Here is a 27,389-nt window from a genome sequence, read left to right as displayed (position 1 = left end):
GCTATAGCCCAGCCCAGCCTTGCTCCCCTTGGGGTGACTGGTCTCAGAGCAAGCGCTCATGTGTCCACCCGCCTGCCCTGCCCTGCCCAGCCCCCACACCTGAGCCGCCAGCACACCCACACCCAGCTTGGTTATTAGAGATCCAGCAAGGAGAAGTGGGTTAGGGAGAGCAGGAGAGGTGAGGCGGGCGGAGGGAGGGAGAGGAGAGGGAAGAGCAGCCACCACACCTCTGTCCAACTTACCGCCAGTCGTCCTCTACCTGAACCCCGATGGACTGGAATTTGGTAGCGGGACTGGGCTCCTCTTTTGGCACTGGCTGAATGCAGTCAACCTTATTGAAGGACAACGACAGCAACGGCACGGAGACAAAGACAAGAATAAAAACAAACACCACACTTGCTGCTGAAATTCACATTAGTGGGACGACGCAAACAGACATGTGGACAGACGGACACAGGCATGCAGACACTGCACGTGGGCCCAAGTAGGGCCAGGTTAAGCCGGGCACTGCTCATTCGCGCAGAGGCGGGAGGGGATGGAGATGACTGGCTTTCCCTACTCTGAGGAGGGCGCCATCACATCGATCGCTTTGGGTCCGTTGTCCTCCGAGAGGTGGGAAGCGCTCCTTCTAGTCCTCTCCTTTACACGGTCAGAGAGAAAAGGACGACGGGAGAGAACACACACAAAGCCACAGCCGTTATCTGGTGTAGTTGAAGCCGAGGGCTGTCTGGAGGCAAAGATCACTCCCCTAACCCTGCTGAGGCCTGGAAGGGGAACTGGTGGGCACCCGTACTCGGAGCCCGTCACAGACAGCAGTTCTCAAGCCCAGAACCCAGAGCCAGCGATGCTACAGGATCCTGTCCCTGGACTTGTCACACTCGCTTTGTAAAGGGGAGGAGATATGGCAGCAGCCACATCCTGGGCCCAACTGTGGAGCCGCCAGCTAAGCCCACCCATCACAGCTCCAATGGAAGGAGTTCACACTTGACCTGGGGCGTGAGAGGTCAGGGTGGGAAGACAGCCTCAGGAGCTGGGATTCTGGGTGCAGGGGTCACAGCAGCTTTCTGGGATAGGAATATTGGCAAGAGCCAGCTTGGGAAGCATGGCTGTCTCCAAAGACCGTGTGAGAACATGGGTGAGGTCGGGTAAAGGGGTGCTCAGGAGGTACTAGGAGCCAGAGTTCTTTTCCTAGTGCCTCACTCTCAATGAAGGAATCAAAGCTGGTCCTGACCTCCTAAGAAGGGAAGAAAACCTGGTTTGGACAACAAGGAGGTGGTCTTCCCAAACAAAGACATGGTGGTCAGGACCAAGGGTCAAATACTGGGCAACTTCCTATGTCGTAAGAATCCCACCTAGAGAGGCTGTTAGGGGCAAGTGCTGGTCACGCATGAAGAAACCCAGCTGGGAGCCAGGATCTGTCCAACTTCCTTCCTGTATGTGGGGGAACAGAAGGCCAGAGCTGTCTCTTGGGAACCCAGGCAAAGATAAGGAACTGCCTGCGTTTTTGGTTCTGTTCAGTCTCCCCTCTGCATGCATCCCTTGCTCCTTTTTCACTCTAGTGGTTTTTGTTTTTTAATTATTCTTTTTTTTTGTTTTTGTTTTTCAAGAGAGGGTTTCTCTGTGTAGTTTTGGTGCCTTTCCTGGATCTTGTTCTGTAGACCCTTGAATTCACAGAGATCCACCTGGCTCTGCCTCCCGAGTGCTGGGGTTAAAGGCGTGAGCCACCACTGCCCAGTTGATTATCTATTCTTATTTTATGTACACTGGTGTTTTGCTGCATGTATGTCTATGTGAGGAGGTCAGATCTTAGAGTTACAGACAGTTGTGAGCTGCCATGTGGGTGCTGGGAATTGAACCAGGTCCTCTGGAAGAGCAGCCAGTGCTCTTAACCACTGAGCCATCTCTCCAGCTCCTACACTCTAGTGTTTTGTCATCAACCTGATCACATTCACTCTGGCTACTGAGACAGACATTCCTGTAGCCCTAACACGACTTCCAACACACTCTACCTTGTTCTCAACCCTCCCACTGGTTTGGAACCACTCCACCATCTTCCCACCCCAATGCCCTCACCTCCTTCCACTACAGCTGGCCTAGCCTCACTCACTGCTTTCTGCTGTAGTCTGGAGGTCCAGCCAGCTAGCAGAGGACTCTCTGGCTTAGATCAGTTCTTGAAGACTGCAAGGCTGAGTGAGCTCCGGTTTGCCTCACTCACTCAGCTAACAGCAGACAGACACCTGACACTGGGTGCTGCGAGGCAGTGGAGTTGGGTAAGCTGGAGGCCGTGGATGTAAGTATACAATGGATTTGGCTTTGAGATGGAACTTGGCACTTGGGCCCACAGGGCCCTGCTTATTTGGACCCTTTTCCAAGAAGGGAGACAGAGAGACTGCCATCACACTTCTCACTTAGCCATGGGTCTGGTGCTTCAAGCGACCTACCTGTCCCCAAGGCCTGAGTGGGCTCTGGGTCAAGTTCCCCTTGAACAACCCCCATGGCTCAAGGGCCCTGGTCCCAGGCTTCTAGCCCAGCAGCGTCTATGCTCCACGATGCCCCCCGCTGCCAAGCGGGGCCATGGCTTCCGTACCGAGCTGACCTTGGATTAGAGAACTGTTAAGCCAGCCCCACCTCCCATGGGTTGTCTGGCAGGGCAAAGGATGGAGTGGACAGACAGACAGTGGACAGCAAACAGTGTACAGGAGCTCGCTGGCTGAGTGTAACTACATTCACCGGGACAACCCACTGGAGGATCAGAAACAGGTCCACAGCTGTGGACCTGCAGCACGGGCGGCTGTACATAAGCGAGTGTGGCTACAGGCAGAATTTGGTTCAGCCACTTGGGGCAGATGCCCCTGAATAGACAGACAAAAACACCTCTTCCCGGGAGACCTAGTGGGCCTCCACTAGATGTAATTACAAGCAGGCCGGTGCACGGAGTAGACAGAAGACAGTGCAAAAGGGACTCCTACTTGTATTCCTATTGATGACAGTTTCCTTTTGGGAATGGCCTCGGAATGGGACTCAGAGCTCGTCAATGTCCCTTGTTCACTCTTCAGAGCTGCATGCTTAGGGGGTGGTTCCGGAGCTTCAGGGCCTGGGCTGATTCCACCGCGTGTCACACTGGGTGGCCGGGTACTGCTGTCCAGGCTGTCCGATGAGTTGCTCAAGCCCGACTGGCTCGTCACTTCGCTCTTGTGGTCCTGACTGTCCAGGTAGGTGTCCTGAGCAGACTCAGTACTGCTCTGGACGGTGACTGAGATGAACGGCTTTGATGTAGTACGTGGAGGGACCGGCGGTGGGGTCTTCTTATATGCCACTAGGCATGATGAACCTGCGGATGGGAGAGAGGAGGGCAAGGTGAAGGTGAAGCCTCTAACCCTTAAAGGCCCTTTCTGGGCTAAGGCCCTGTCTGACTTGGCCAAGCTCTGACCTCAGCCAGAGAGCTCTGAAGCAAGAGAATGAGAGTCACACAGCAATGACCACTACAGGTGCATAGGTCCTGGTAACCTTCTTGCAAGGCCAGATCTTGTGGAGAAGCCATACTATTTAAGATGCTCTCCACAAGGCTGTGGCAAAGCATGACCAATGTCAGGAGGAGGCAGTAACAAGAGGAACTTATCTTGCCTTCCCCAGGTTACTCTGTGACCCTTTGGGTCCTGCAGTTTCTTAGTCTTTTTTCTAACTCTCCTTCCCCACTCCCTCTGTGTGGACAAAATAATACACACACTTTGCTGCTCTCACCCACTTACTCTTCCTACAAAGACTGCACACAGCAGCCTGCTGCCCCCAAGACTCCACCCTGCTTGATCCTTCTCTCTGTTCCTGCTAAGAGTCAGGAAAACAGGCACTGCCCAAGGTCTGAGTCACCTGGGGGCTGGCATGCAGCAGGGCACACATCAGCATAGGCTACTGCTTGCTTCCCAGGCTGCACTATCTGGAACCAGATTAATTCTTCCAGCAGTGCTGCATCTGAATAGGGACCTTTCTCAGTCCTGTCCTTCTAAGTGCCTTCTCCTATGAGGGCCCACCAAGGCAAGCCCCTATGCAGGTCTTGAATGCTCTCTCCTATAGGGACCCAAGCAAGCCCTACCTGGGAGCAGGAGCTACTCATCATAGAGATGGTACCCACTCAATGATAGTCTACAAAATAAGGCCCAGGGCCACAGAGGCTGGACAAGGGACACAGGAGAAAGTCCTCTATCTGCGAGTAGAGAGCATCACTACACACCTGATAGAATGGCTATGAGAAAGTGATACAATCAAACACTAAGGCTGTGGAGAAACTGAATGAGACATACAACCACCTTGGAAAAAGGATTGGCATTTTCTTATAAAATTAAACATGCAATTATCACACAACTCAGCAAGAATAATCAGGCAAGTAGCACATAGAAATAAACATGCATGTTCAGGCAACTCTCTTTGTAAAACCCAGGAACTGAAAACAAGTAGCTAAGTGATTGAACGGTGGCACATCTATACTAGGGAGTAAGAAGAAATTAACTAAGCCACATGACGACTTGAATGACTCTCACGTCGCTTGTGCCTAGTGGGTAAAGCAATTCCCCAAAGTTTCACAGTGAATGACTATTTTTATAACATTCTTGAAGTGACCAGATTTTTTCACAGAATGAAGACAGATTAGTAACTGCCAGGGCTGAGGGAATACTAGGGGAGAAGACAATGAGGAAGAGCGGAGGGAAGTCAGTAAAGTGGACTCCTACACGTGCAGTGACTGGAACTGTGACCACGGCATCATTATGGGAACTCCACACGAGAAGAAACTGCACTCACTGAAAACGCACTAGTGTGTGCACACAGACGGAAATCCAAGTGAGATGGGTGGTCTGTGTCTTTGCTGGCATCCTGGTGTGATGCCATTCTACAGTGTGTAAGAGTCCTGGGAAGAGGCTACAGGGCAATCCAGGTCACTTTCTGCATTGTTTCTTGCTCTGCACATAAACCTGCAATCAAGGAACCTAAACCTGCAGATGAGTGGTGCTAAAGCAGCAGAGGCTAGAGCAGAAATGGTCATGAGGCTGGCGACTAGCCTGCACAGCGGAGGTGAGGTGTCTGGGTGCTTCCAGTCAGGAGTTCTCACTTCCCACTCTAAACTTCCCAGTTGTGCTCAGGCCTCTGGAGGAAACAGGACTTCCTCACATACACTCACCTACAGTCTTTGTCACTAAATTAAGGGGAGAGCACTGAGGATGTGGGGACAGCTACACCCCTGGGCTAGAAGACCATAGGAGAGATGAGAGGAGGGCTCAGGTCATAATATAACATATAATATGTATAATATATAATATATATATAACCTTCCTCTGCCCTCCCCAATGCATGAGGAGGGGCAGGCCCTACTACACAAGCTGACAGACTAAAGTTGGGTCATTCCTGTTGCTGTGCTTAACTTTGTGGCTCTGTAAGGTGGGGGTATCTATCATACCCACTTTACAGATGGGTACATACAGCTCAGAATGCTAGAGAATATGCCCCGAGTTAGCAGTGCTCATTGGCAACCACATCTACTAGACTGCACAACCTACCTCACCATTTCCCAGGCCTTGGGACCCCTCAGTTGGGCACAGAGGCATAGGCATACTCAAGCCCAGATCCTACTGCTAGGGTAGGAAGGATCTAGATGGAAGGCAGAGACCTGGCCTTAGGGGCAGGAGTTTGCTTTCTGGGCTTTCCAGTGTCCTCATCTATTCAGTGTTTCCAACTGGCAAGAGCACACCATCGTCACACGGCCCTTGGCAAGCTCAAAGCATCCCCATTCCACTCTCACTCTGGGATAGACGCGCCACTGTGACTGAGGGCAAGAGCCCTTCTCCTGCTTGTCTGAAGTTATCCTATTCTGGTAAAGGTCTTGAAGCCAGGAAGCAGCATGAACCAGACAAGCCCAAGTTCAAATCCCACTCTGTCGTTCACCAGTTGTGAAACAGTCACCTCACAGAAAGGAATGACGACACAACACAGGCTACGTCACGGAAGCCAGGCTCTGCATGGCCCAGCACGGAATGGTCTACCGACATCTAGGAAGGAGGGAACGAGGCCAGATCTCTAAGTCCCCAGCTACTAGGTCTGTGACCAGCATGGGGAGAGGGAGGACTCCATAACAAGATGAACATACAGGGCAATTATTAAAACCAATGCCGCCAGAGCCCTGCATCAGGGCTGACTTACTAAGGTTTCAGGAATGGGAATGCCTGGCTGAAACGTCCCAGAGGAAGCAGATTTCAGTGGTGGTGGTAGTGGTGGGGTTTATGCCCAAGATCAGTTCACTGAAGGCAGCACTAACTTGTTCAAAATACTCAAGAAAGAACCCACCTCTTAAGGGGAGGGAGCAACTCAGAATTAGACAGGATCCTTGTCCTCATCTGTGTGGTGGGGCAGATACTGGCTGAGTCAGTATGTATGGTAGTTGAAAAAATGTGCTGTCTCCCAGGAGACAAGGGTTCTACCACAGCCAGGGGTCTAGACAGAAGTCGGAGTTCTAGCCTCTCTCTCAAGGCTTTCAAGGGCCAGGGTTTGGCTGCAGAACACAGAGGCCTGAATGCTGGCATTGGAAGAATGAATGTGTGAGGCTGGACCAAAGGCAGTGAGGGCTGGACAGACAGGCACAGGAAAAGTGAACTTACCTTGGATTCTCTGTCTCTGGGATATAGGCCACAGCTGAATAAGGGCTAAGATTAGCAGAGGGGACCTGGGGCTCCCTAGGGGAAGGCATACCTCTGCTGGGCCCTGACCTCACACAGAAGTGCTCTCATTTCCCTCGTGTGAACACAGGCTAGGGCCTGAGTTTGGCTCTTGCCAGCACCTCATTCAGGCCACCTCTCCCACCTCAGTGTGCTCAAGTGTCATCTCCTCTTCTGTCACCTAGGGACCTGCATCCACCTACAGTCCCACCTTTAAGGATTCACTTGTCACGTGTGAGAGGCCGGAGGCGGCAGTGGGACTCCGTTTTGGCACAGGCTCAGGACAATGACTCAAGGACTGAAGGCTGTCAATAAACAACTGTTGGATGAGAAAACGAACCTCATTACGGCTACCCAAACCTACAACTGCCAAAAATGATTGGTGCAGGTTAGGTGCGTGCCTGTACCGTAATCCTAAAGCCTGTTTGAGTTCAGGGATGCTCCAAGTTCTATGTAGGCCTGGCCAACCCAGTGAATTCCAGGCCAGTCAGGGCTCAGAGTGACACCCTTTCTTTGTGGGTAACAGTACTTGCTGTGTAAGCACGAAGACCCCATAAAAGCTGGGTGTGGCTGTACGCTCCTGTACCCTCAGTGCTAGGGGTAGGGGAGACAGAAGGATGGAAGGGGTCATGGCCTCCTGCTTACCCAGACCGACAGTGTGACTCAGTGGGTAAAGGTGCTTACAGCCAAAGCCAATAGCTAAGAGTTCGATCCCAGGAACCCACATGTAAGAGAGAACTAACTCCCACAGTTGTCCTGACTTCCACGTGCACACTGCAGTGCATGCACACACATGCCAAATAAATGTAATAAAAAATTGAAAACAAAAACAAAAACAAGGGAGCTCAGTCCAGTATGCCCCTGCTTCACAGAAATGAGGAGAAAAACAGAACACCTGATTTCCTCCTCCAGTCTCCACACCTGCACACGTGTACACACACACACACACACACACACACACACAACAGAACACCTGATTTCCTCCTCCAGTCTCCACACCTGCACACATGTACACACACACACACACACCACAAGCGAAATATATATATATATAATATATTTATATAATATATATATTAAATAATATATATTAAAATTAGTCAGGCATGGCAGCACATTTCTTTAATCACTAGGGAGGTGGGGACAGGCCTGGAAGTTTGAGGACAGCCTGGTACAAAGAGTTCCAGGGCAGCCAGGGATGTTACACAGAGAAACCCCGTATCGGAAAAAACCAAAACCAAAAAAAAAAAAAAAAAAACAAACCAAAAAAAACCCCTAAAGAATAAAGTAAAATTTAACGGTGGGGAGGTGGCTCAGTGAGTATAGGGTTTGCTCTGCAAGCACAAGGACCTGAATTTGGAACCCCAAAACCCACATAAAAGCTGAGCACGCGGGTATTCCCATGTAACCCCAGCACTGGGGGGGTGGGTGGGGGCAGACAGGTGGATCCCAGGGGATTGTTGGCCAGTCAGTCTAGCTGAATTGGTAAGTCCTGGTTTCAGTGAGAAACAACTTTTTATTTCAATAATGTGGATAAAGGAATAAAGGAATAAGGCAATAAAGGAAGACAGCTGATACCAGGCTCTGGCATCCACAGGTGCAGGGCTCTTTTCTGGTCCCCATTAACCTTTCTGTGGGCTTCCACTCCTCCCACTGTCAGTGTGCCTCCTCCAAACATACCGTGTGTTCAAGTGTCTTCACAAATCCCTATTCCAGACAGACCCTTTCTCCATCCTTGCACTTCCTGTCCTATCAGCATCTCCACCCTGTATCCTCCCCTCCATCCACTGGAGCACTCAGGGGTAGGGTTGTGCTTGCTATTAATCATGGTGCTTGTGTGTTGGTATCCAGTACCTAGCTTAGAGGCCGCAAAGACACCATCTGCCAAATCAACTTCAGAGGGAGGCAAATGGCCTAGAGACCCAAGATGGTAGAACTGAACAGCATAGCTCTGCTTTCTCAGGACTGATTGCTGCCTCCCTGCCCTCAGAGATGTTGTAGGTACCAGGGTTTATAACACAGCTTAAATGTCTACCAACTAACTCTTGGTTCATTAATGGAAAGTTCTGGCTTTCCCTGAGGAGTCTGGGTGTGAGCATGCTTTCAGTATAACTGTCTGCGGATCCCTGTACTTAATTTCAAAGATCTTGAGTGAAGAGTGCTAAGCCACAGCATGATGACTCGTCTATACCTCCCAAGCACATGCTTGCCCACCTACCACTTAGCCATGCAGGTCCCTCATGCCAAGGCAGAAGCCAATTTGCAACAGTCTCAATGTAGTGATGCTACATCCTTGCCCTTCAGCACACAAATCCTCATTTCTTTGAAGTAGGTGACCAGTGTATTTCATTTCTGCCTTTTGCTTCAAGATTTCATCTGGTAGGCACAGCTTAGTGGTGCCTGCCTATGACTTACCACGTGGGAGGTAGAGGCAAAAGGATCAGGAGTTCAAAGCTAGCCTCCACTACACAGCAAGTTCAAGATCAGCTGGGATTACAATGAGACTGTATCAAAAAGCAAAACATTAAAAAAGATTTTACCCATTGTCAGGTCAGATGAATGTTTCTACATTCTGCTATTTAAAGCTAGAGTGTCTGTGTTAGCTAGACAGCATCAGACAATCAGGGTGGCTGGGACTCCATCTCCTAAGGGATCTGGAGGCCACAGCAGCCCCTAAGAAGCTAGTTTCTACAAGTGCTTTGCTTGCGAGCTGGGCTGGGTGATCCCAAGGCCATTGCTGTCCTCAGGCTGCTGGCCCTTGGGGCACAGTGGGGATAGAGGAGAAAGGCCCTAGATACCTTCAGGAATGGATGTCAGTAGTCACATGCAGGAGGGAAACAGGGACCGACCTTACAGAGTCATAGGAGGCCCGCCCAGCTCCAGGCTCCACATGAGCAGATGGGGTGGCCTCAGACACAAGTTCCCTTATTCCCTCTAGTGGTGCTGCTAGGCCTGAAGATCTCACTCCCTCTCCCACTCAATAAGAAGCTGCCAACCCTAAGCTAGAACAGGACACGCCTTTGTGTGTTATGGCAGAAACTGCTCAGAGATGCCACCATTTGATCCCAGGTTTCTCTCCCCTTCCTGTCCCCACCTCGGAAGTGGGGAAGCAGGGAAGCATTCTGTGCAGCAAAGCCAGCGTCAGGGACAGGCTGCCCTCTCAGAGCCACTGTCCTGCGGACGGCTGCTGGGTCGCAGCACCACCTCCCTTGCGGTGTCTCAAGACGACAACACTGGACGGGCAACCCCTTTCATGCCAGTGCTTTCCCTAGTCCCAAGCTGACACCCACTGTACACCGGGGAAGGGCAGAGGCACCTCATGAGATGCTCTTCACCCACAGGATGCCCAAGGGCTGCTCCACAGTGGAGTGCTCCCAACGGCTTTTCCACCCTTCTCTTCTCTCCATCTTCAGCTACCCTCACCTCCATCATCCACACACTGCTGCTCTGTGGACTTTAGCCTCCTGTTCTACACTTCCTGTCCTCCTTCCATCCTGGTCCCTGGAAGAATCCAACTGGTGGCACTATGAGACCTTTCAATCTCAAAGGTCCATGGGGCTGGAGAGATGGCTCAGTGGTTAAGTGCTTTCAGAGGACACAGGTTCAATTCCCAGCACCCACATGGCAGCTCACAACTGTCTGTAACTCCAGTTCCAGGGGGACCTGACACCCTCCCACGGACATACAATCAGGTGAAACACCAATGCACATTAAAAAAAAAAAAAAAAGGTGCAACCTACCCTCCCAGGGATTCCAGTATCTGCACCTGCTTTGGGCTCCAGTGTCCACAGAAACCAACAGGTTACAAAGGTGTCACACAAGTAACAGCAACAAAGCTCAAGGAGCTGGCCCTGGCCTTGGCACACTGCTCAGAAGCTACACAGCAGTCCCATCGGTAATGACGGTAAGGGGAACGGAGGCCAGGCCTTACTGCTGTGGGATGATTTGTATGTCCTGTGGGAGCCCTTTTTGGGTTCCTTGTGGCGTTACCCAGCAGGTCCGTATAGAGGATGATTAGGACCATGGGCCTGAGTGCAGGTGTTTGAGATGGTCTGCACTTGGCTGTGCTGGGGGATGGTCTGTATGTCAAGTTGTTCTGATTGGTTAATAAATAAAACCTGATCGGCCGTGGCTAGGCAGGAAAGATAGGCGGGACTAGCAGAGAGGAGAAATAAAAGGACAAAGGCAGAAAGAGACGCTGCTGCAGCAGCCGCAATGACCAGAGAGGCTGCAGCCGCCGCCATGACCAGAGACACTGCAGCTGCCGCCATGACAAGAAGCATGTGAAGGTGCTGGTAAGCCACCAGCCAAGTGGCAAGATATAGATTATGGAAATGGATTAATTTAAGATATAAGAATAGTTAACAAGAAGCCTGCCACGGCCATACAGTTTGAAAGCAATATAAGTTTCTGTGTTTACTTGGTTGGGTCTGAGCGGCTGTGGGGCTGGCGGGTGAGAGAGATTTGTCCTGACTGTGGGCAAGGCAGGAAAACTCAAGCTACACCTTACCAAGAGCTCCAGGGATCAGCTGACCCTCGTGTTCATGGCTTTAACTGTAACCACAAACCCTGGGGCTTTTATGGTCATTCTGACATGTGTATCTGAAGCACACACTCCCAACAGACAGAGGTGACACTCTTTCTCATGTTGGCTCTCATCCAGTCAGCAAGTGTCCTTTTCACACTGTTTACTGCTGTACTTTTCCTGGTTTGCTGGAGGCCTGTTTAATGGATCCCAAGCATACTGCAGAAGGGGTACTCAGTGTCCATTGACAAGAAATACTTCACGGAAGAAACGTTAGATACACTTTATTCAGTGTGGGAGCCCATTTTCGGTTTCCTTGTGGCTTTACCCAGCAGGTCCGCATAGAGGATGATTAGGACCACAGACCTGAGTGCAGGTGTCTGAGATGGTCTGCACTTGGCTGTGCTGGGGGAGGAGGTCTTTTGCTCCACCCCTTGGCATCTCTATAAAAACCCTGGGGCAGAGACGGTCGGGGCCATTGGAATAGGTTCCAGGCCCTCTCGAGGCTATCCTTTATTTTCTATCTGTTTATCTCTGCAAGATTCTCCGCAATAAATCCTTCTATCTAATATTTCCTACTGCTCACACTCAAGAAAACTCTGGGGAGCTGTGGGGTTGGTGGGTAAACACCCCACAATTCAGGCTAGAGTCATACAGCTCTTGGCCATGAGTTCAACATTAACACACCAATTTTATACTAAATAATGAGTCTTTTAGTGGAAACACACATGAAGTAAGATTGTGTACTGATTGGGAGAAATTGTGACCAGAGGCTTAGTGTGACCCTGTGTTTCCTACAGAAGCCAGGGTTTGGTATTCGATGACCCTGGGAACATAATTTACCATGATCAATAAGAACTATATGGTAGCTGACTGGATCCTCAAATCCAGACGTGAGGCAGTTGTTTCTGCCCCGCTTCACAGAGGGGCATACACAGAAAGCACGGGCCGGGAGTACCACTCCCTACATCCTGCAGCACTCTGTGAGGGGTCGGTCATAAAGAGGCCACAGCTCTGACCATCCACAGAAGGGGTCTGGGGAGGGGCCAAGGTAATGACATGGGGTGTTTTCCAGTATTCATGGGGTGAACCACTACCTCTCCTGAAACCAGCTTTCTGAACAAAACAGGGTGTGCCTATCTCCTGGGAAACAGACCAGGGCCCTTCTGGAAGACACAAAGTTTGGGTGGATGGCCAGACCCACTGGCAAGGAGCAGGGCAGGATGGGCCAAGGTACAGCAGGACAGACACTGAGCAGAGCAGAGCTTGGCAAAATTTTAGGTGGTGAAGAGGAGCTGGGAGAGAGGCCAAGAGAGAAAAGAGTAGCCTTCTCTCAGCACGGTTCTCAACTTCCCAGGGCTGCCTGCATAATGGGACCTCCTTCATGTCCACAGAGTCCCTTGAGAAGTCCCTCGGAGCTGGGCTGCAGTCAGAGAATTTTACGGCACACCCTACTACTTACTGTCTCTACAGCCCCAGTGCGCTTGGCAGCTCCACAGGGAGGTCCAAGGCATCTCGAGTGGAATGAGTTCACGTGAGTCCGACTCCTCTCCTCCCTCATATTAGCCTTGCTCTCCAAGAGAAGTGATCCTGCCACCTCCAGAAGCCTGGGGATTTCCACCCTTCCCCCACCAGCACAACTTCGGCCTTCTCGGACAAAAGCTCACCTCACAGAGCAAGCCCTGCTTCTCTCCCACCACCAACCTGAGCTTTCCTTCTTTCTCCTACTCTACCCTTGGCCTAGTCATCCTCACTAACTCCACCCCCTGCCCAGAGACCCCCACCTCCAAGTCAGTTGTCTCCTGAGATTCATTTCCACCACTGTGTTCAACGAGCAAAGTGAAGGGGCAACATTAACCCCTTGCTCACCCTGTGCTGAAACCTCCTCTCACTGTCCTAACACAAGAGGTCCAGTTTCCAAGCTGTGGAAATTAACCACATTTTCCTACTGTGCACCAGAGTATAACCACGAGCTAGAGGTGCTGGTAAGAAGACAGGTTCAAGACGCCAGCGCGCCAGCCCAGCACCAACCTTCTACATGTGCAGTCTGCTGGCCTGGTAGATTTGGAGCGAGGTAACAGAAAATAAGCCCTGGCTTTTCAAATACTGGCTGATAGCATGCCAATCTTGTTGCTAATTTCCCAAAATTCCTGCCTATCAAAGTACTACTTGAAAGAGTTTCAAAAACTCCCTCACATGTGGAGTACTGATGTCAAACCTTAGCGGCAGGTCACAAAAATTCAGGCTTTTCATACACTGTCACAGGCTCTGAATCCAGTGTGCAAAGCCAGGTACTGACAGACCCTGTACACCTCGATTGCTGGGCTCTCTGAATTATTCTGAATGACCAAATACATCCCAGAATAGAAAGGCGGTGTTAACAGGCTCATTCACTGTGCCTGGAGTGACAGGTGGCGTATCGGGTAACAGAAGCAGAAGCCAAGAACCCTGGGCAGCTGAGAAGGGGATGAAAGGAATGCAGGACTGAACCGGGAAAACCAGGAGTTCAGCTCAGGTCAGCAGACACACTCAGACAGGCCTGGGATGGAGGCGCAAGAAGAGAGGGCCTCCTCAGAGCTCGCACTGAGGCTGGGCTCGGAATCCCAAGTGCCACAGTTACACAAGAAAACAGCATGTGTGGAAAATACCTTAGTGACTCTGGCTGACCACAGACATGGCTCAGGCCTCCCTGCCAGAGGAAGGCCTCATTCAGGGAAGGCTGGCACCCTGACTTTGGGCAATATTCAGATGATAGAGCATTTCTTGAGCAAGGGACATGGTCAAGGGACTGGAGCCTGGCAATGGGCAATCCACACAGGGAGAAGTTTCCATTCACCCATCCAGGAAGTGCTTGCTGAGGGGGACACATACAATCACCCTGTGGGTGACAGCAGGGAGCAGGAAGTAGGTTCTGGTTCTTAAAAGTTCACAGTTAGATCAGCAAGGTGGCTCAGCAGGTAAAAGTGTTTACTTCCAAGACTGGTAACTTGAGTTCAGTCCCTGAAATCCAGATTGTGGAAGGAGAGAACTGATTCCTGGAAGTTATTTGTGTGTGTACACAGATACACACAAACATTTAAAAAACCATAGTATCTGGGGGTAGTGCTCACACCTATAATCCCAACATGAAGAGTCCTGCTGACACTTAGGAGGGACTCCATCTCTGATGTGGCCCTGGAGGTCCAAGGACACAGCAGAGTTTGAGAGAGGAGCTGCGGAGGGCAGGAACAAGCTCTGCCGGCATGTCTCTTTCTGGTGCCAAAAGGTCAGTGTGAGGTCCTCCTTAAACTTCCCAGCATGGAAGCCTGTCAAGAGACAGCAGTTCCCCCACCCCAGTGAGATATGATCCCACTATACTGCGTCAGAAGAGGCACCATGCACTGTGGCCCTGGGCTCCCTGGCCTCACCTCCCTCCCCTGGAGGATCAAATGACAACCAAGGAACTGTTACTATAATGGTTTCAGGGGCCCACAGAGCCGCCTTTCAATCCCAGGCCCTCCAGAAGCTCTACTGGCCAGAGGCCAGGAAGATCTGGCCTTGGGCAGAGGTGAAGGGTCACATTCTCCGAGGGGCCAGGCTGAGGGTTCAATCCCCTGCCCATGTGCCCACATGCTGCATTGCTGGCACTGTCCTCTGGCATCCCTCCACCTTTTCCTAGCACACTATGTTTGTCAAGTCATAATAATCGCACCTCAGGTCCCTGGACTGTCCCTGCCCGCAACACCCTCCTAGTATGGCGAGCACTGGTGTTCCTCCCTCAGTCATCTTGCAGTCTCCCCCAGGTTCCACCCAGGCTCCACTCCTGGGTGAACATGGGCCTTTGATGCCATTCTGGATTTGCTGGCCTGTTTATTTATCGCCTGTGCCTTCAGACCCTGAGCTTCTTGTAGATGGAGACCTGTGGTTTGCATTCCTATGGCTCCATCCCAGGCCTGGAAACACAGGTAGCAGAATCAGAGTGGTGCCATGGTGGGCAGAAGACAGAGGTACAGGAATAAGTGTCATCTCTATGTCCCTCCCTCAAGCTCCCATAGCCTTTCCTGCCTGAGCTACCTTCCCAGCACCTCTGAAATTACAGCATGGTGACATTTGGGAAGATTGCTTTCAAAGGTCACAGTGTGAGGCCCTCAAGATGTTTATACCATCTTCCCTTATGCTTCTAAGGAAAAATCAAGGCTCAGAGAGGTTGAGGAACTTGTTCAGCATCACACAGCAAGTCATGTTCTATCTGCTAAGTACAAGCCCTGTGGTGTTTGTCAAAACCCAGCTTCATGGCATCTCAAACAGCAAAAATACCAGCTGCTGTCAGCAAGAGTGGCACAGTCCCACAGGGTCTAGAATAGGTAAGTCTGTCCTCCCTTCCAACAACAGCGGGATGATGGCAGAGTGCTTCACAACCCAAGCCGCACCCCAGGGCACCTCAAGAAGGCAGATGGTACCTGAACAGCTTCTACCCTTCTAGGAGGTGCTCTGCCAACACGGTCCTAGGCTTTGGGTTGTCCTGCTAGACTCTTCTCTCACAAAGAGACCTGTGACATCATTTGCCTCTTGAATAGTCCCTTCCCCTCCTAGGGCTAACACCTATCTAGAAAAACAGGAAAATGCCCAAGTTGGGGGTGACACAGGTCCCACTGCACATGTCCCGTCTGGGGTACTGGTTTTTCATGTGTTGAGAAGGACTCTAAAGCTGTATCCCTGCTCAGTGGGAAGGCTGACACTGAGCTGCCCGTATTGGGTCCAATATGAAGAACAACTGCCAAGAATCAGGATCTGCTGTCCCTGGGAAGAGGATCACTGTGGACACAATGTAGGATGCCATTCCCATGACACAGAGTCATCGTCACTAATCTCCTACCAGAACCTTTACCCTGCCCCATATCCTCCCATCGGTAGGACCAACCCAGGAGCTTCTACAGCAATGTCTCACAGCCAGCAAGATAGAAAAACAGCTCCTTGCTCCCCAGTCCAGATTTTCAAAAGATTGGCCAACAAAAAAATACTGGAGAGGGACAATTCACAGAGCAGGCACAGCTGAGTTTCAGCCAAGTCTGGAGTTACATGGTATGAGACTTTGGGCAAGTCATTCTACTTCTTAATCTCCACCACTTCCACAAGGCTGAAATCAGGAGCCTGGATTACTCTGCATGGGACACATCTGGACATCGAGCTAGATTCTTTTTTTTTTTTTTTTTTTTTTTTTTTTTGGTTTTCCGAGACAGGGTTTCTCTATGTAGCTTTGCACCTTTCCTGGATCTCACTCTGTAGACCAGGCTGGCCTCAAACTCACAAAGATCCGCCTGCCTCTGCCTCCCGAGTGCTGGGATTAAAGGCGTGTGCCACCACCGCCTGGCCGAGCTAGATTCTTTTTTTTTTTTTTTTTTGGTTTTTCGAGACAGGGTTTCTCTGTGTAGCTTTGCGCCTTTCCTGGAACTCGCTTTGGAGACCAGGCTGGCCTCGAACTCACAGAGATCCGCCTGCCTCTGCCTCCCGAGTGCTGGGATTAAAGGCGTGCGCCACCACCGCCCGGCCCGAGCTAGATTCTTAAGGATGAAAAGGGAAGTAAGTCTACTATCTTGTCTTACTTATTCTGGAAGTACTGTCCCTTCTCAAAGGAAGCCTTGATCCAAGACAGAGGGACAGACATGGCTCAGAGCCTACTGCAAGCAACTGAAGAATTATGTCGGGGTGGGGGGCATCCCATGATTCTGCTTCCATGAGGGTGTGTGTGTATCAGGCTTCCCACAGACTCTGGTGAGGGCACTCTCCAGGGAGTAGCAGTCCTTTACCAGTCCTGTTGGAACCCAGCCACATATAAACAGCTCTGCAGGGTGCAAGGAGATGTAGTCACCACCACGGGAGCTAATTATTCACAGGCCCCTTGTACCCCTACTTTTCAAATATCTCCATCTTAAAATGGGATCCTGGATGAGGCACCCAGACTGGTCAAATCAGACACAGATGGCTAGGGCAGCAGGGAGTGGTCCACATGTAGTTTCAGTTTGGATGATGAGGTGCTCTGGAGACAGATGGGAGAAGTGTGGAACAATGAAAATTCACTTAATGCCACTGGGCTGTGTGCACAAAGCAGTCAGTTTCATAAATTCTGAGGACAGAACACTGGGGTAGCAGCTCCCACCATGGGCCCCGCTCTGCAGTTACCAAATGGCTTTGACTCTTCTCACCCCACATACAAAAGTCACAGAAAATACAGATTTAAAACTCTAGGCCTGGTCCTCTAATTTGCCTTGTTACTTGTCTTTCTTCATCTGTTTGTTGGTTTTTGAGATTGAGGTCTTACAGTGCACCAAGGCCTCAGGCCCCTCGTGCTGGGCTGATGTGGGAGTGTGCTCACACCCATCGCTAACCCAAGTAAGATGCATTTATAAAGAGGTGCTGGTTTGTAATCTGCCTTTCTTTCCTGAAATTTAGGAAATAGCAAATGAATTCAAATAAAATATGAAGCTCGGAGGTGGACAGGGCAGTAATATCTATTAGTATCACAGAACCCTAGGAAGCAGCTAGACAGCAAGGAATGTACAAGACTAAAACAAAACTTCAAAAACGAAACAGAATATACCACAGATCCACTTATATGAAACAAAATATTATTCTAATCCTACTGCTGTAACATAATTGCTTTTTTTAAAAAAGCATTTATTTGTGTGTGAGCAGGCAAGGGGAGGTCAGAAAACAACTCTGTGGAGTTAGCCCTCTTCCACTTTTATGTGGGTCCCAGGGATCAAACTCAGGTCATCAGGCTTGACAGTACCCTTATCTCATGCCATCTTGTCAGCCCCCAGAATTCCTACACAGAGAAACCCCGTCTTGGAAAAAACAAAAACAAAACAAAAAAGTTCCTTTGGGGATGGCAACTTTGCCAAAAAAAGAAGCAGAAACATTCTGTTTTGGCTTTCTTAATCAAGAGCAGTGTGTTAGACAGCAAGAGCCGAGAACCAGGGCTTCAACTCCTGACTGAGCTGTGTGATTGTGGGAGTCACTTTACCTCTACTCCTTCACCATTAAAAGCAGCACCTGCCTCCCGCAGCAACAGGGCACTACAAAGTGTGTAGTGCATTAAAGAAAGTCATCAATAATATGGGAATATTGAAATGTCAATGACTTAGGAAAAACAGTAGGTGGATTTGCAGTTTTTTTTAAGGCAGAGTCTCAGTGTGTAACTGTGACTGGCCTAGGACTTGCTATGTAAACCAGGATGGCCCTGAACTTGAGTGAGCCCCTTGGTTCTGGTGCCTCTGCAGTGCTGGGATCATAGGCATGCACCTCCATACATGGAAGCTCTGACACTCATCTGAAGACAATCTGTTGCTCTGTCTTTATCACACTAGGAACACACCAGGACCCTGGGCTCTCACAGGGAGCACAAAGCTGCTCATCTCAGAGCTAACCAGGTTTACTCACCCATCTACATGTGCCCAGCCCTTCTTTTGGTTCCTAAAAATTAGCAAGCACTCCCCTCAGGGTCTTGGTGGGGCTGTTCCCCATCCTCCTTACCCTCAGTGATGTGCTCTGAGCTTCCCAAACAGGTCCCTCTCAGTACCTGCCCTGTCTCTTTCAACCTCTTAACACAATCACGGTATCTTGTCTATCTGTTACCTGCTTGGACAGAGTCCCCGAGCTGGATGGAAGTCAGCTTGGTTCTCTATGTCCTCCCTGCCTTTTTTGCTCACCTCTGGGACTCAGTGCATGACTGTCTGGAAAGCAGAGTGGAGGTGAGGCTGAGGGGGAGCAGCTGGCTGACTAGCCAGCCCTCTCTGAGGAAGCTGCTGGGTTAAGTAGGCTGGAGTTCAGTCCTGCTTCTACTGGGTGCTGTCATGCGAGCCCCGCCCCTTATCCCTCCTGACTTGGCTCAGGTAGCAGACACCTCCTGACTGTTGACCACACCCCTGTACTGAGCAACGGCCACGTCATGAAGCGTGGGAAGCCTGGGAAGGCAGAAAGTTCCAGGAGAGTCTGGAACTATTCAATCTGCTTCCAACCCATGCACAACAGGCTCTCCGTCCGACCGTCCGTCCGTCACAGCTCACAGAAGAAAACTGCCCAGATGAGCACTCTGCAGAGACAAGGCCCAGCTCTCAGTGCTGGACAGATACTTGCCCAGGGCAGATCAATCTAGTTGAGGGGATCCTGACCTCTGGAATGCCTGCCCTTGCCTCCTTCAAAAATTCTATTTATTGGAGCCTACCAGCTTGAGGGAACTAAAGCCCTTCTCCTTGAGTCCTTGAATCCTTCAGTCCCCAACCAGAGCCCTCTACTAGTAAAAAGGCAGCTAATGGCTACTCTCCTAATAGCTCACCAGTCTGCTGATACCTCTCCAGGATGGGCACGAAGTCTGGGTATTTTAAATCTTTTCCCCAGGTATCAGTATGGCCTCTGCACCAAGCCTTGGGCCTCCTTATACTCCTCTCTTGTATTCAGGGTAAGACTAATCAAGTGATAGGAGCCATTTGTAAACAAAGAACCCAACAGCTCTGAATGACAGGTCTGCCTGAAGCTGGGTGCATGGGCTGGTCACCATGCTACCTTTCTGTTACAGGGGTGTAGCATGGTGATGTGGATTATCAATGTAACCCTTCAGCAGAGGGCTGATACCTATGCTCAGCAAGTATCCTCAGGGAGTGGATACCAATTCAACCCAGAAACGTGAGTGTTAAGATACAGGAACTCAAATCCATACCACTGAAGAAAGGAGCTGGGAGGACCCCCCCACACACACACACACCTCCCACCCCCGCAGAGAAACAAATGGGAGACCCTGGAGGCTTCTGAGCCGGGAAGATCTAGCCTGAAGCCACCTACCCACCTGAGACTTAAAGAGGTGAGAAGCCTTGTATCTGGAGATGGATGGGCTGAATTCCCAAGGGCTCTCAGGCAAGCTGGATACTGAGAAGAAACTGCTTTAAGGCAGAGGCAGAGGCCAGTGCCTGCTCTTACCTTTAGGGAGAGTGAACAGCTCTGTGAAAGCTGAATTCTGAGGCCCTGGTTTCTTTCCCAGGCCATCCCAGCCCAGTTCTGTTCAGCCCTGTCCCGGAAGACAGGGTGTTTAAAAGGCAGTAGCTTTCCAGCTGGGGGGCCTGATGCTGGGACCACACCCGGGTGAGCTGACTTCACCAGGGAACCCGTCCTACTGGCACACTCCCAGGCTGCCTAGCCAGGGCGCCACGGCTGTCTAGAGCCTGGCGCCTCTCCCCACTGGGCCCCACCCACGAGCCAGACCTCCGGAACACGGGTAGGACCCAGCAGGGATAGTGAGGCCTGCTCTGCACAGGTCCCTGCACAGGTCCCCATGCTCTCACAGCTGGGCAGGGTTTAAAGCGGCCGCTTCCTGCTTTGCTGTTTCCTTTCACTTTGGTTTTTAAACCCAAAGTAAAACTAAAAAGACAGGCAGCGCTGAGGCCTGGGACAGATGAACCCCAACTTCTGACTGGTAAGGGTTCATACAAGCTTCTCCAGCCGTTTTCCTACCAACTGAATGTGGGAGGAACCTCTCCTTCCTCGTCCTGTAGCCACTGGGGGGTTAAAAAGGAGCCGCAGAGATGACCTGTCTGGGGGCCCACCTAGAGGTGGCACAAAGACAGCTTTGTGGTCTCCCTGACTACCTCTCTGTCACCTGAGCTCTTTTGTTCCACATGTACTGTGGAGATCCCAGCAACCCAGGCAGAACAAATTCAGGAAGCTCAGTGTAACCCTGGCCCTGGGGCACAGAACCAAGACACCCACCACCAAGGGCTGCCTTGGAGCTGCTGGACTGCAGGCATTGGCCCCAATGCCACACGACATTTCTGGCTGGGACTGCTGCACTCCCAGCTCTTTTACCACATCCCCTACTGGTGGGTGGGTTTGCCAGACCTTCCTGGCAGCCCAGGGAGCACGAGAAAAGCTAACTACAGGTCTCCCCACCATGTAGATGAGGAAACCAGACACTCAGAGAGGGAGGCGGGCAGAGGTAGTGACCAAGCCGGCAAGGGGAGCTATCTGAAGGAGCTTATTGGCCCTGACACTGCCAAGCAAATACAGCACACGGAGACTCACAGGAAGATTTCTAGTGAGCAGGGGGAGGCTTCTTCCTGGGCCCACATGACAAACAGGCACCAAGGTCCCTCTAACAGAGTTCACTCACTCAGTCCGGGTTTCATGCCTATGCGCTCCCCCACCCCCATTTCCTTCATTGTTTCCTTCCTTCCACATGATACAGTGAAAGGCAGAGGACAGCTGAGTGGCACTGGCCAACTTCTTTCCCGCTTTGGGCCTTGCTCTAATGAAAAACTGTAGGCTGAGCTAGAAGAGTGGAGTTGTTTTTTGTTTGTTTGGTTTGTTTTGTTTGTTTTTGCAACAAGGTCTCACTATGTAATTCTCTCTGGCCTGGAACCCAATACATAGACCAGGCTGGCCTCCAGAGATCCACTTGCCTCTGCTTCCTGAGTGCTAGGATCAAAGGTGTGCACCACCACAGCAAGAGTATGTGAATGTGAATCTGAGTGGGGTACTTTACAAATGTGAACATTTCTAGCCAGGTGTATTGATGCATGCTTATAATCTGATTACTTGAGAGGGATTAAGAGTTCAAGGGCTAGCTTGAGCTTCTTATCTGCCAAAAATTTAAAAAAGGCAAAAATGTGTGTTTTTTTTTCCAATTTGGAAATATCTGAAAAAAAAAAAAAATGAAGTGTATAGACTCCCAGAAACAGCTATTTGGCTTGTAAGAAAAGCTTCTGTTGTTACAATTGCATGCAGTTACTTAGGAAAGAACTTGCTGCTTCCAGCAGCAACTCAGACAGGTTAAACATCCCTGAGCAGATGACCTGGTGAACAAGTGGTGGTCTACCATAGTCACACAATTACTAGAAACAGGAGGCCACGGACCTGTGTGTGCCCACAGAGAAAGCTACACAAGACATACCCATGTGAAAAAGGCAAGGTACAGAGCAACAAGAGATGATGTAATACAAAGGCATGCATGTGACACAGCTGTTGGTGTCGGAGTGACTGAGTGTGTGCATGTACACAGAGGATTCTGGAGGGAAACAGCAAGTCCAGGCATAGTGATTATGCATCTAGGCTAGAGACAGTGTTTTCACTGAATACATGTGCTTAGAAAGTTTGAATTTTAAAGCCATATACATGTATAATTGTGCATATATGCATTGTATGTATGTATATGTATATGTGTGTATACACACACACACACACACACACACACACACACACACATTTAAAAAATATATAGACCCACATTTTACAAATTTGAGAAAAATTTACAGAGGCACCTCCCTGCAGATTTCAGCCATCACTCTTCCAGACAGCAGGGCCCAGGAACCTAGGGTTTTTTTTTTAAAGATTTTCTTCTTCCTTCTGTGCGTGCGTGTGCGTGCGCCCGTGCCCACAGAAGCCCGAAGAGTGTCTAGTTCCCAGGAACTGGAGTTAGAGACAGTAATGAGAACCAAATATCTGTAGGTGCTGGGAACCGAATTTGAGTCCTCTGGAAGCAGGAAGCACTCTTACCCTGAGTCATCTTTCCAGCCCTCAGGCAGCTAGATCTTGAAGTGATCTCTGAGTATACATATCCTCAGGCAGCCTAGTTGTCACAGACTCTGGGGTGTGATGAGGTGATGGTAGGAGAGTGTGTGTATCAAGGCAGACTTCAAGAACAATCTTGGCCTTGAGGCATAGACGGTTCTGAAGAGGGCTGTGAATGCTAAACTTGTGGAGCAAGAAGAGGGTTCCTACCAGGAGGGACTGGGGAGATGAAGTTGGGCTAGCTGGAGAGCAGAAGGCTGTCTCACTCACCATGTGTTTGTAACAAGTCCCTTTTCTCCCAGGTCTGGTTTCTACTCATGGGAATTGAGTGGGTGGGCCATAGTGTTTCCTGACTTGGCCCCCTAGGACCAGCCTTTATCCCATCTCATTTAATATTAAGGAGGCAGGGAGGGTCCCTGGCTCTGCACATGGCCACAGGGCTCCACACCTGTGCATACTGTAATCAAATATTTGGAGGTTGAAGAAAAGAGACCAGCAACTTGGGCAGAGCAGTCAGTCCTTGGGTGACTTCCCTCTAATGAAACCTAGCAGATGGCCCTCTGTGGATATACCCTTCCTCACCTTCCCATTAATAATTTAGGCATTACTGAAAACCTATCATTTTTTGCTTTTTTTTTTTTAAGATCAGTTTGCAGAAACTTGCACTGTGACTAGCTTTACCTTTACCTAGCTTCCAGGCTAGGTTCACAGGCTGCAACTCTGGATTCCTGGGTCCAAGTCAGAGGGGTCTGCAGTGAAAGAGTCCAGGGCAGCAGCTCTGCGGTGGGTCCTACTATACTCTGATGCTGCTGCACTCTAGAATTGAAGTCTCCAAGGGAGCTCTGCCTGTGTATTCCCCAGGCTGGCTCACTGCCAGACACACAGTAACACTGGATAAAAACTTGCTGAATAAACGAGCAGCTCACACAAGCACCTTGGTCAAATCACTTTCTATGACTGAGCCTCAGTTTCCTCTTCTGGACTAAACAGATATAACTGCAAAGGCTTTCTAGAGTCATATAAGGGTCTACTGAGGTGACAAGGATAAAAGTTTCACAAAGCAAAGCAGGCTACAAAAATACTAAAGATCCAGAACCAATGTGCTGCAAAGAAAAGAGGAGGACACACACAAAACAGACTGAAAGTGTCTTTGACTGCACCTGACAAGTGGCAATCTAGTGTATTTACAACTGAAAGGGACAGCACAGGTCACTCTAGGCCACCGTCCAAGTAACATTTGTCAGGCTGCCTCTGCTCCAAAGAAGCATGAAAATTCCTCTGTTGAGTAACCTCTGTTAAGATTTTGGTATGAAAAGTATGGCTGCAGTCATTCCGGCACACAGCCGGTATATCTGTGTAATTAGATTGGCACAGGGATGCTAAGGTGTTTACTGGTGACGAAGGAAGGGTTAGAGGGATGTCACTGCATGGTGGTTGTTTTGCCTCATGACCAAGTTCAACGCTGGGTGGGAGGTGGGTGGGAATGCTGACATCAGAGGAGAACGACCAGCTGGAAGATCCTGGCCAGGTCATCCACTTTCTGACTACACACCAGAAACCAACATTGATGCTGTCTAGGAATCTGGACCCTGGCTCTGATGTCTGGTTCTTTTGTGTTGTGTGCCCTGTAACAAGTCTCCTCCTATCTTGTGAGGGACTGACTCCTCTGGCTGGGAGTTCCAATGGCCCAGAAGAGGAACACACATTCAGCACAGCTCTGGAGGCTTCTAAAGGGTGTAAGGATCCCTAGTGCCTTTGATCTTTCTAATCTTATAGAAATTCTAAGCCGGCACCCAACTGTCCTTAAGGATCTTCGGAAAGCAGTTTTGTGAAAATGCTTTCCCTTTTTCTTTTGCTAACAAAAGGTTTCACTCTGGCTGGCCTGGAACTTGCTATGTAGAGCAAGCTAATCTTTCACAAAACTGAGCTGTGAAATTTAAATTATGTGTCTACATGCCCCTTGTCCAAGGGGCAAGAAGCTCAGGATCTCTTCTTGGCCCTGACAGCAGAGATTTCCTTTCTAAGCAGCAGGGCTGAACTGTGCGAAGAGCCAAGGCCTGAAGCCTGCCAGCCTTGAGTTAGAGCCACATTTCCCTTATCTGTAAAACGGGATTTGATAAGTCCACCTGCCTCTGGCTTGCTGTACAGACTCACGAGGTTGCTTATGGAGGTCCTGGCGCAGAGCCTGTTCCAAAGCAGGTGCACAAGGAGTGTGCTCAGAGCGCCACTTCCTTCTCCAAACCAGAAGCACACATCCTTCCCAGGATCTGGAATACCTACGGGGCCCTCCTGAGGGGAACACAGCCTTTATTCCATCTTCTCTTCCCATGGGCCCCACCCTAACCTCACCCTCCGGTCTCTTCCCTGTCATCATTTTTATTCATTCCTATTCAGTCAGCCTGAATCACCATCTTGAAAGAGCCCTACAGTCGTGCTCTCCCGGTATCCTGGCTTTCTATCTTCCAGGACTCCCCAAAGCCTCTGCTACTCTACTGATGTTCAATGCTGCTTACAATTCCCTGGCCCCTTAAACTTCCCAATCAGAGCCTTGGGGCATCAGCAAAACCAGCAAGCATATTCAGCTCTCCAAACGAATACTTAACTTCCAACCCCGCCCTCTAGCAAGTCATTCTCTAGAATGCCAGCCCCACCCTTTGCCTCTGCCAATTCAACCCCCTCAAAGGGCTCTTATTCCTCTGGCTCACATTCACTTCTTCCTTCTCAGACAATGCCTTTCTTTCCTCAGCAGCCACTTAATTACAGACTGTCACACAGTCTCTCATAATTGTAGGCCTTGTCTCTCATCAGACCCTGAGTTCCCAGGAGCAGAGGACTAGTCTGTCTGTTCTTCTCCTTTCACTCCCAGCAAGCCAGCCCAGGCTGAGAGGTCAGGCCCTTGGTCAGGGAGGGTTCCCCAACACCAAGTCAGCTCCCAGCTAATCCAGGTCCAACTACTTGGGAGCACTTCACCCATCCTCAGACTAGGCCAGCCACTGCAGGGCTCAAAGGGGCCTGGGGGAGACTAGGAGAGCGCTCTAACCTGGCTCTCCATCGGCCTTGTTTGGGGATCCTAGTCCTTCTTACTCCCCAAGCTTGCTCCCTTACTAAGTAATAAGAAACAACCATCTTTTAGCTCTAAAATTCAGTTTTATTGTCTTTAAAGAAGCCTTGGCTCTTCCAGAATTGGGTAGGAGAGGAAAGCAGCAGAATCCAGCCCAGGTTGAGTCAGGAAACACAGCCCCAGCCAGCACTGGGAAACCCGGGAACTTGAGCAGCCTTCACACTGAACACCTCTCATCGACCTCATTAAATTGCTGCTGATGACTGGATTTCATTGTTGCTCAGGTGTTCCATTCCACAGTCATTAGCCTGGCCTGCCCCGATAGTGCCTGCTGCCAGGAAGGCTCAGCTGGAAAAGGTGACATGCTGCCACAAATAACCAGGCCTACCCAAAACAAGGCTGATAGCAGTAACCATCACTTCTTAAGGGACCACTAACAAGGCAGGTATTTCCATCCTACTCTGGCAGAAAGAAAACCAAGGCACAGAATACTGATAGGTCCAGGGCCAGACAACAGGCCCGAGTAGACCATCACTAAGCACTGGCTACTCCCAGTTCAGCTTTTCCCATTGTGCAGCCAACAGGCTCTCAGCTTCAGACTCCTTCACAGGATTCACTCCTGTCCTAGACCTGGCAAATGAGGATCTCTGGGGACAGAGCTTAGGAAACTGACATCTATAAAGATGAAGAATCAGAATTTTATATATGCGGAGGCTGAACCACAGATGAAGTGACCTGCTTAAGTCACAATTTAGGCAAGTATATGAACCTAGAACTGAGCTGACAACTGGGGCCAGGTGGGACTTCGTGGACCAGTGGTATCTGACAGTGTAGGCAACCTTGGGGAACAACAGTCTGTATCACAGAGGGGACAGTAAGGCACAAGTAAGGCTTAGCCAGGCAGTAGCTTCTTGGTATGGAGCCCTGGGGAGTGAAGACCTGCATTCAGAGCCACCCCAGCAACCTCTGCCCAGAGACAGGGAGATCCTTTCCCAAGTCCACTGAGCTTCTGGGAGGAAAATCTGAAGGCATGTGGCAGCTCCATCAGACAGTGGCCCTGGGGAAGGTCTGGTTGCTGCTCAAGATGAAAAGTCAGGGGAGGCGATGACTCAAGTCCCCGCCCCACCTCATCAAGCCTTTAAATGTGAGATGAGCTCAGAGACTGGAGAAATGTCAGACAAGCCCTAGCACAACAGGTGTCACAACAGGCAGCTAAGTGACAGGCTACCGGGCACAAGCAGTCAACTCCGAAGCAATGCTTTGGTCTGACAAAGTCAGGAGGCCCAAGACTGCTCAGAGAGTGCCATGCTGTGAGACCCAGAGTGGGTCCACATCCCTCTGTGGGCCCCTGCTCTTCACTGGTGAAACAGGGAAAAGGTCACTGGCTTCTGACTGTTGTGAGGCGCAATGGTCAGGAAAGAGCTGGTGCATTACTGAATGCCTCACAAGGCCCCGGAGAGGAGAGAACACTCCCATTACTACTGCTCACGACTGAACGTCTGAGGTACTTTCCCCAACCACAAGGGTGAGGGGACAGGTTGGGGATGTCTTGTTCCCATAAGGAAAAATC

General features: G+C 50.3%; 1 protein-coding gene across 5 annotated transcripts in view; it reads right to left on the bottom strand.

Annotated features, from left to right (window-relative positions):
* Dlgap4 (DLG associated protein 4) overlaps nt 1-27,389 on the bottom strand; it is a 160,449-nt gene that overhangs the window by 19,443 nt on the left and 113,617 nt on the right. For 4 of the 5 annotated variants that reach the window (XM_028855598.2, XM_037205373.1, XM_028855603.1 and 1 more), the window contains 2 exons: nt 2,970-3,331; nt 243-331 (listed from right to left, as the gene is read on the bottom strand). In XM_028855598.2, coding sequence (XP_028711431.1) covers nt 243-331; nt 2,970-3,331 — 451 coding nt within the window. Of the gene's footprint in view, nt 1-242; nt 332-559; nt 640-2,969; nt 3,332-27,389 lie in introns of all 5 variants that reach the window. The other variant, XM_028855600.2, reaches the window with a different exon arrangement.

The sequence above is a fragment of the Peromyscus leucopus genome, chromosome 4 (genome assembly GCF_004664715.2).
Source record: "Peromyscus leucopus breed LL Stock chromosome 4, UCI_PerLeu_2.1, whole genome shotgun sequence".
Taxonomy (NCBI): Eukaryota; Metazoa; Chordata; class Mammalia; order Rodentia; family Cricetidae; genus Peromyscus; species Peromyscus leucopus.
The sequence above is the reverse complement of the archived record's forward strand: the minus strand, read 5'-3'. Positions and strand labels throughout refer to the sequence as shown.